Source organism: Pteropus vampyrus, unplaced genomic scaffold (genome assembly GCF_000151845.1).
Source record: "Pteropus vampyrus isolate Shadow unplaced genomic scaffold, Pvam_2.0 Scaffold563, whole genome shotgun sequence".
Taxonomy (NCBI): Eukaryota; Metazoa; Chordata; class Mammalia; order Chiroptera; family Pteropodidae; genus Pteropus; species Pteropus vampyrus.
This window is the reverse complement of record NW_011889344.1, coordinates 58,877-68,398: the sequence shown is the minus strand read 5'-3', so window position 1 is coordinate 68,398 and position 9,522 is coordinate 58,877. Positions and strand designations below refer to the sequence as shown.

General features: G+C 58.0%; 1 protein-coding gene across 1 annotated transcript in view; it reads left to right on the top strand.

The window, feature by feature from the left end:
• Positions 1–9,522, top strand: part of SHANK3 (SH3 and multiple ankyrin repeat domains 3) — a 48,403-nt gene that overhangs the window by 2,658 nt on the left and 36,223 nt on the right. Inside the window, 8 exon segments of the mRNA XM_023525429.1 lie at positions 25–228; positions 1,007–1,078; positions 2,597–2,705; positions 2,779–2,930; positions 3,020–3,187; positions 3,277–3,393; positions 3,626–3,703; positions 4,488–4,554. Of these exon segments, the coding sequence (XP_023381197.1) occupies positions 25–228; positions 1,007–1,078; positions 2,597–2,705; positions 2,779–2,930; positions 3,020–3,187; positions 3,277–3,393; positions 3,626–3,703; positions 4,488–4,554 (967 nt within the window).

Below are 9,522 nucleotides of genomic sequence, written 5' to 3'. Positions count from 1 at the left end.
GCTCATGCGCCCGCTCCGCCGCAGAAGTGCCTGCGCCTGGACCCGGCCGCGCCGGTGTGGGCCGCCAAGCAGCGCGTGCTCTGCGCCCTCAACCACAGCCTCCAGGACGCGCTCAACTACGGGCTGTTCCAGCCGCCCTCCCGGGGCCGCGTCGGCAAGTTCCTGGACGAGCAGCGGCTCCTGCGGGAGTACCCGCCAAACCTGGACACGCCCCTGCCCTACCTGGAGGTGAGCGGCGCGCGCCGCGGCCGGGGCGGGAGCAGGGCGTGCGGGGTGCCACCTCCGTGCCCTGTGACGGGCGCAGTGGAGGGCCGGGCCGGGAGGACACGGCCGGGAGGGCTTAGTGTAGCAGCGGCGGGGCCGCGTGCGGCGCAGTGCGCGTTGTGTGTGTAGCGTGCGGGGCGGGAGCGGGGTGCCGGGCCCGCATGTGCGGTGGGAGCCCGGAGCCTGGTTCTGCGGGCTGCGGGCGTGAGCAGCGTGAGGGGTGAGCAGCGCGTTGTCTGTGTGCCCAGCTGTTCCCCGCCGAGGCCGAGTCTGAGGCAGACGTAACCCTTTCTCATTCGCTCGCCCGTTCATGCCGTTAGGCTTGGAGAGACAGGCTCACGGTTTGGGCTGAGGGTATGAAATGAAATACGTGTTATGGCAGCTGAGCTCGAAACCCGGGCCTCTGTGGCAGCACAGGAAGCAGGGGCAGCCCTGCAGAGGCTGGCGTCTGGGGAGGAAAGCCTGGGCCAGATCTTGGAAGGGGAGTGGGCTTTCCCAGGGAATCCTGGGGACAAGAATGAGACAGAAAGGCCGTCGCAGGCCACGCACCGCTGGGCGAGTGTGGCCTTGGAGCTTGTGTGGGCTCCGGGTGCCGGTTCGGGGCTGGCGGGGAGGGTTCCCTTACGGAGGGCGGGTGAGCAGTGTGAGGCCAGAGCGGCTGGAGGAGCAGCCCTGGGTTCTGGACCCGTCGCGCACTCCGCCCAGGTGGTGCCTTGTCCCTGCCTTTTCTCTATCCGAGCAGTTTCGGTACAAGAGACGAGTTTATGCCCAGAACCTCATCGATGATAAGCAGTTTGCGAAACTTCACACGAAGGTAAGGAGGCCGCCACGAGCAGGGACGCCAACCGTGCCTGCTGCCCCCGGTCCCCACCTCAGCCTCAGCTGGGTTTTACGATGTCAAAATGCCCTTTAAAGCTCCTCCTCGATGCTCTCCCTTGCACTGGCACTGCCACTCCAGGCCGGGGCCGACCACAGTCCCTGCAGCTCTGGCTCATCTGTTTGCTCTGGTCAGGAGTCCAGAGCAGGTGCTGAGAGTGGCTGGAGGGCTGGCCACAGACTCTGGGTACCGTGGCTGCGGGGTGCATGGTCTGGTAGTGAGTTCCAGTCCGATGAGACTCTTGCTGACCCCTCTTGCGGGCTCGGTAAGGTGGAGTGAGAGGCCCCGAGGCCTTGGTGAGAGCCAGGGTGAGGGAGAAGCAAGCAGGCATCCGGCGTGGTACCTGGGGGAGCTAGCTGGCCGGGGTGGGCAGAGCAGCTCACACCTGGTGTCGCTGGCACTGGGCACTTGAAGCTGGGCATCTCCTCTGTCTTCTCCTCGGAGGAACAGATTTTACCCCACTTTGCAGATGAAGATACTGAGTCTCAGAGAAGTCAAGTGACTTGAACCCAGATCTGTGACTCTGTGGCCCTGTGCCCGGGCACACCTGTGGAGTTACTGCTCGGTGGGACCGACCCCAGATGCTCTTTGGGGAGCACCTCGCTGCCTCTCCAAGTGAATGTGGGGGGGGCAGGGTGGGTGCCACAGCCCCTCCCCACGAGTGGACCTGAACTCCCACCTCAGGCTCCTGTGGACCAGTGGACATTTGTTTGCTAACTGCAGCCTAGGATCTGGCCACTGTCACCCCTGTGTCTAGTGGCTTCTCTGTGACCTTGGAGCTTCCATGCCAAATTTATCTGCTGCCCTGGAGCTCGTGGTGGTCAGTGGACACGGCTCCGTGGCTGGCAGAGACCTTTGTGGAAAGGTCTCCCTGTCCCTCCACTGGTCCTGGTGTGAGCCTGTCACTCTGGGTTTCTCCTACGGTTACTTGTCCTCCAAAACTGTTCTCAGAGACCCACGGGACGCTGGCGACTCCTGAACTCCACTGAGTCTCGCTGGGTTTGGGCGTTTCGGCCCCTCGCCGCAGCCCCTTTCCCTGCCTGCCCCGAAGTGGCCGCGCTGCCCACCCTGGCTCGCTGTGGTCCCTCCCGTCAGTCTCAGTCCGTCCTGTTTCATGGTTCTGACCCGCCTGGGGAGGCCGCCTCTGCCCGGCGCCCTCTCTGTCGCCGGTGTGCTCCGAGTATTTTCGAGGGCCTGGGGCCTCTGTGCTCAGCTGGGTGAACTAATGAAAAGCAGTCAGATCGTGTCACAGCAGGGACCCTGGGTGAGAAGGGCCCTGGGGCTGAGCGTCCGACACACGGTGAGCCCGTGAGGACGATTGGCCAGAGAAGGGACAGGCCACCTTGGGAGTGTGGGGATGCGGGTCTGGTTCTTGCTTGGGTGGCCTGGGGCTCGCCAGCGGAAGGTAGGGGCGGTCGGGTGGTGCAGGCTGACCGGGGCGGCCGTGTGTCCCAGGCGAACCTCAAGAAGTTTATGGACTACATCCAGCTGCACAGCACAGACAAGGTGGCCCGCCTGCTGGACAAGGGGCTGGACCCGAACTTCCACGATCCTGACTCAGGAGGTGAGCAGCACGGCGGGTGAGGGCGTGGCCTTGGGGTGGCCGGGCCTGACCGTCACTCGTTCCTCGCGCCCAGAGTGCCCCCTGAGCCTCGCGGCCCAGCTGGACGGCGCCGCGGACCTGCTGAAGGTGCTGCGGAACGGCGGCGCCCACCTGGACTTCCGCTCCCGCGACGGCCTCACTGCCGTGCACTGCGCCACGCGCCAGCGCAATGCCGCGGCCCTGACGGTCAGTCCAGGCCCGGGGGCGGCGACGGGGCAGAGGCGGTGGCCGGGCCCACAGGGCCCAAGGCTCAGAGCCTGCACCCTCGCCCTCAGACCCTGCTGGACCTGGGCGCCTCACCCGACTACAAGGACAGCCGCGGCCTGACGCCCTTGTACCACAGCGCCCTGGGAGGCGGGGACGCCCTCTGCTGCGAGCTGCTCCTGCACGACCATGCGCAACTGGGGACCACTGACGAGAACGGTTGGCAGGAGATCCACCAGGTGGGCTCTGGGAGAGGGGGGCCCGGATGTCCCTGCAGGATGGTGGTCCCGGGCGCTGTCCAGGGTCCGAGCAGCCCCTCTGTCCCCAGGCCTGCCGCTTCGGCCACGTGCAGCACCTGGAGCACCTGCTGTTCTACGGAGCCGACATGGGGGCCCAGAACGCCTCGGGGAACACGGCCCTGCACGTCTGCGCCCTCTACAACCAGGTGCGGCTGCTCGCGTGCGCGTGTGCACGCCCCATGAGCGCGCATCGGTGCCCTGCGGTGAGCTGTGGCCGCATAGGCCTGCGTGTCACCTCTGGGCCTCAGGGCCAGGTGGGCCCGGCATGCGTTCACCTGAGCTGCCCATCCCGTGCACGTGTGTTCTGAGTCTGTGGGTGTGTGCACGTGCTGTCGTACTGTGACCCCCCTCCAGCCACCCACGCCAACCCTCCTGCAGGAGAGCTGTGCCCGTGTCCTGCTGTTCCGCGGAGCCAACAAGGATGTCCGCAACTACAACAGCCAGACGGCCTTCCAGGTGCCAGGGCGGCCCGGGGGTGGGCAAGGGGCAGTGTCTGTCCCTCTCGGTTCTCTGAGCCTTGTTCCTCCCTGGAGGCCATAAGGGCTCTCACGCCAGAGCCACTCCAGGGAGTGGTGGAGGGTGCTGGTGGGCCAGCATAGTGGCCAGCGGGATCATGGGGCCGGTCACTGTGGAGGGTGAACTCTCATTTACAGGGAGAGGGGGGTCAGATGGCTCTGGGCCAGGGAGGACAGGTGGGGTGCAGAGGCCAAACCAGCAGGGAGAGCGGTGGTCCCAGTCTCTGACCTAATTCATGAGGTGTTTTCGAGGCCTTTCTCCAGCTGGATTTGGTTTTTGGCACTAGGTGGACAAGTGTCTGTGTAGTCTGGAGTTTGTGGGGGGAGTGGGGGACCATGCCATGGGGATTTTGGGACCATGGAGGGAGCTGGGCCTTCAGAGGTCTCTGAGGAGGTGTGGGTAGAACAGGTCAGGCCTCTGTGGTTGTCCAGTTGGGTGCGGAGGCAGCACTGGGTCTTGTGCCGGCCAAGGCCCACTGGGAGACGAGGGGGAGGGGAGCGGAGGGGAGGGGGGAGGGTGATGGGTGCGGGGCACCGGGGGCTGTGGCTGAGGTGGGTGGTGGAGTGTGCGGCGGGGCCGCGGGGAGGGCAGGTACGCGAGCCGTGCCCCCCGTGTGCTGGGAGCATTCGGTTGGCTCTGGGAGCCCCAGGCAGCCTGGGGTGCTGGCTCAGCCGGGCAGGGGGTGGTGCGTTGGGTGCGCTGAGCCCCCTCCGGCCCCCTGCAGGTGGCCATCGTCGCCGGGAACTTTGAGCTTGCGGAGGTCATCAAGACCCACAAAGATGCGGACGTTGGTGAGTTCTGCCCACCCGGTCTCTGCCGACTGGCTGGGTGGGGTCGTCGGGGGTAGGGGGGACGTTCCAAGGGAGCCCGGTGCCTCGAGCCCCTTTCTCTAGCTCTCGCTGTCACTGGTTCATCAGGGACCCACCAGATGTGCGGAATGAGCTGAGGACAGGGCCTGCATGTGGTGGGCAGAAGGTCAGGGTCAAGGTTTAGGGCAGGGTTAGCTTAGGGTTGTTGGTTTAGGGATCGCTAGAGTTAGGGTCAAGATTCGTTTTTCCCTCAGGTCATGGGACAGTGAGCTTCAGACACTGACCCTCAGCCTCCTGTTCTAGCCTGGAACAGGAGCTAGCTTAGGTGTCCTGCAGCAGGCCTTAGCCACACGAGTCCTGTCAGCAAGCACACAAGAAAACAGCAAAGCCACAGGGCGCGATGGGGACAGGGCACTGCTGTCTGCGTGCCTGTGACTCGTCCCGGAGGGCAGACCAGGACGTGCCCTCTGGTCTTAACTCCAGGGCACACCGGAGGACGGGCACAGCCATCACACGTAGGCGTCTACCCGCTCTAACGTCACAGGTGGACGTGGGGCCAGTCTGGCACCTGCCCAGTCTGGCAGTCCCCGGTGTGGGTGGCAGGGGCTGCAGGCGTGGCTGGGCCTCCCCTTCCTGAGAGAGTATTGTCTGGCCACGGGCCCCTCCTCCAGCCGCCTCCACACTGGGGCACCCTTCTCAGTGCCCCGCTGCGTCCTGGTTGGCCTGGGTTTTTCTGCCCAGAGCGCCCTCTGGGACACAGGCACTTGGCTCCCCTTTCTGCCACCGGTGCGGTCGATACTCCATCTAAGAGAGTGTAAAAGGGCAGTGAGTAGCAGAGGGCTGGGCCCGCTCCGAGGGCCCTTGGTTCTGATGTGCGGTTACTGTCGGGGCTGGGGTTGGGTTTCGGACTGGGGTTACGATGGAGGTCAAGGTTGTGTTTAAGGACTCTTCCTATATAGAGCCTCCCCTGAGCACGTCTGCCCCAGGAAGCCTTGGTGACGGGCCTCTGGTGCCCCAAATGGGGCCGGGGCCATGATGGTGGGTGGGGCGCCGGAGGGCGTGCGTGGTCCGGCGCGGCGGCATCAGTGGCCTGAGCCATCAGTGGGCAGCAGTGCCTTGGGGCTGGGTCCAGGTTTGGGCGGGGGCAGAGCTGTGGTGAGGTGCGAGGCCTGAGTTAGCGGCAGGAGGCAGAACGAGGGCTCCGTCCGCTTGGGCCTGGCTGTGTTCGGAGGTGGTCGTCAGCCTGGGGAAACCAGGTTTGCGACGTGTGGGGCGCGCTGCTCGCCATCTAACCGTGGAGAAGCTGCTGAGCGTCCCTGTTATTCTACGTGAACTCTGGTGTGTTCCTGTCATTCGGACTTCGTGTGGGATTTGGCTCTGTGGGTCTGGACTTTGGCCCAGCTGGTGGGGGAGGGGCTTGTCTGTGATCTGAGCCAAAGGCAGGAAGGCCCAGCTGCCCCTCACCTTCGTGATGCGGACAGAGGAGCTAGACTCCCTAGGGTCACCTCTGTGACAGCGGCCTGTCCGGCTGGCCCGGGGTGCGCTCGCCTGGCTGGGGTCAAGTGTTCTGTAGCTGGGCTGAGGTCCCGGTGTGGTCATGCGCTGTGCTGGCCCTGCACCTCCCCTGCTCAGGTGTCACACACGCACTCAGGTGACAGGGCCAGATGTCCCTGAGCTGCGCGGCGACGTGTTCGTGTTTGCCATCAGCCCTGTTGTGTTACCTCACCGTCTCAACGATGCCCACACGTGGCTCTCAATGGACATTGATGGAGGGACACACAGGCGCAGGGGGTGTTAGTGGCCGAGCCGTTCTCCAGACCTGGGCCATCCAGCGGTCTGCCCCCGTCACCCCCACTTCCTCTGTACACATTCACTCCAAGGACACTCCCTCAGTAACAGACGCAGTCGCCATGTCCTCCCCCGTCCCCCTACTCGGGGATTCTGGACAGGGCCTGCACAGAGAGGAGGAGCTGGGGGAGGTCGGCCCACCCTCCCTCCTTCCTCTTCCTCCAGGAAGGAGCCCACCTGGAGGGCCGATGGGCTGAGACCTGTCTCCCTCGGGGGACAGGACTCCTCGAAGCCTCCTGGCAGCTCCACCTGCCCCCTCTAGGCTGACGGGCCTGAAGCAGGGCCACTGGCCTGGGCCTGGCCACCTCTGCCCCCTCACCTGTCTGCGCTGCCTTTGGACCCACATCCCCGCCCCTGCCCCCACGCACGCACCTGCGGGCACAGGTTCTCGGGAGGAACGTCACTGTGGGCCTGCGTCGCATGTGGCCCTCCACGTGAGGCTGCCAGTCCCTGGCCCGCACTTGGGTAGCAGGAGTCTCGAACAGGGATTGGCAAACGTCACCCCAAAGGCCACATCCAGCACGCTGTCTGTTACTTTGTTTTGTTTTGTCTTTAAATAGAAGCTTCAAAATTGAGGATTTATATTTCATTTAAAATTAAATTCACATAACTTGAAATTGACTTTTAAAGTGACTAATCAGTGGTATTTAGTACATTCACGAGGTCGTGCAGCCAACTCTATTGAGTTCCAAAACATTTTCGTCACCCCGGCACGCCATGTTCCCCTTGTCAGCTCCCTATGTACCTTCTGTCTATAGGGAGCTCGTTACCTGTTCCAGGTATTGTGTGTAAGTAGAATCATACAGCCTGTGACCCTCGGTGTCTGGCTTCGCTCAGCAGCCAGATTGTAGGGTGTGTCACTGCTTCTTTTTTACGGGTGAATGGTAATTTGTTGTTGGTGTACATGATGTTTGTTTATCCATCCATTCACCCTTCTGTGGACACTTGGGTTGTTTTCATTTTATGGCTGTTATGAATATTGCTGCGAGGAACGTGCATGAAATGAATTTGTTTGAGTACCTGCTTTCAGTTATTTGGGGTAAATACTTAGGAGTGGAATTGCTGGATCACTTGGTAACCCTATATTTAACTTTTTGGGGAGCAGCTGAATTGTTTCCCACCATTTTACGTTCCCACTAGCGGTGTATGAGGGTTCCAAATTCTCCAGATCCGCCCCAACACTTGTTCTTATCACTTAAAAAAATATAGCTATTCTGTTCAGTGTAAAGCGGTACCTCATCGTGGGTTTTGAGTTGCATCTCCCTGATGGCTAACGATGTTGAGCATCTTTTCATGGGCTAATTGACCATTTGTGTATCTTCTTTGGAGAGATGTCAAGTCCGTTGCTCATTTTTTAATAACTCATAGAATGAGTTAGAAAGTGTTCTTTCCTCTTCCATTGTTTGGAAGAGTTTGAGAAGGATTGGTGTTAATTCTTCTTTAAATGTTTGGAAGAATTTATAAATAATGCTCTCTGATGCTGGCCTTCGTTGGGAGATGTGTGATGACTGATCCAGTCGCGTTGCTTGTTATAGGTCTGTTTAGATTTTCCGTTTCTTCCATGCCAGTTGTGAGAATTTGTCTGTCTCCTCTAGCTTATCTCATTTGTGGGCATATGTCGTACATGGTATTCTCTCATATTCCTTTTTAATTCTGTAAATTGGTAGTAATGCCCCACATTTCATTTCCGATTTCAGTTATTTGCGTCTGTCTTTTTTTTTTTTTCTTAGTCTAGCAAAAGCTTTGTGAATTTTGTTGATTTTTTTCCCCCAAAAACAGCTTTGGTTTCATCGTGTCTGTATTTCTTTTTCTATTCTGTATGTCATTTATCTGTGTCTGACTTTTATTATTTCCTTCCTTCTGCTAGCTGTGGGTTTGGTTTGCTTCTCTTTTTCTAGTTCCTTAAGATATGTAATTAGGATATTGACTTGAGGCCTCTGTTCTCTTTGAACACAGGTGTTTACAGCTACACATTCCCCTCTTAGTACCGCTTTTGCTGCATCTCGTAAGTTTTGGTATGTTGTGTTTTTGTTTTCATTTTCTCAAAGTATTTTCTAATTTTCCTTGTAAATTCTGTTTTACTGCATTGGTTGTGTGAGAGTCTGTTGTTTAATTTTCACATATTTGAATTTTCCAGTTTTTTTCCGTACTTGATTTCTCGTTTCATTTCATTGCGATTGGAGAAGATACTTTGTATGATTTCAGTCTTTTAAAATGTATCGAGGCTCAGTTTTGTGGTCTAATGTATGGCCCCTCCTGGAAGATGTTCCATGTGCACTTGAGAATAACGTGTATCCTGCTCTTGTTTTGTGGAGTGTTTACATGTAGCTGTTAGGTCTAACTGGTTTAAGTCTTCTATGTCCTTATTGATCTTGTCTCTAGACGTTCTTATTGAAAGTGGGGTGGCGAAGTCTTAAGTATTACTGTAGAACTGTTTACTTCTCCAAATGTGTCAATGTTTCATATTTTTGTTTGATACTCTGTTGTTCAATGTATAAATGTTGACAATTGTTAATCTGCTTATGAACTGAGAACTGACACTTTTATCAATATATAATGTCCTCTGTCTCTGGTAACACTTTTTATCTTTAAGTCTATTTTGTCTGATATCAAAATAGCTACTTAGTTCTTTTCTGGTTACTGTTTACACGAAGTATCTTCATCTACCTTTGTTCTTTTATTTTTAACCTGCTTGTGTCTTTGGATCTAAAGTGATTCTTCTGTAAATAGCATATAGTTGGATCATGTTTTTTTAATCTCCATCTGCCTTTTAAATAAAGTTTTATTGGAACTTAGTCACACCCATTTGCTTATATATTGTTCGTGGCGATTTTTGTGCTACAGCGGCTGTGTTGAGTCCTTACAACAGAGACTGTGTGCCTTACAAAGCCTGAAACAGCTGCTCCCCAGCTCTTTACAGAAGTTTGCCAACCCCTGGTCCGAACTGACTGATAGGCTCCCCAGTTATAGTCAACTACAAATGGTCCCCTCCAGCAGCAGGCTGGTGAGATTGGTCACCAAACCTCACCCAGTTTGTGGCCTGTTCTCTGTCCTGAAGCCTGTGAACGGGCAGTGCCAGCTCCGATCTGAGCGCCCGAGAGC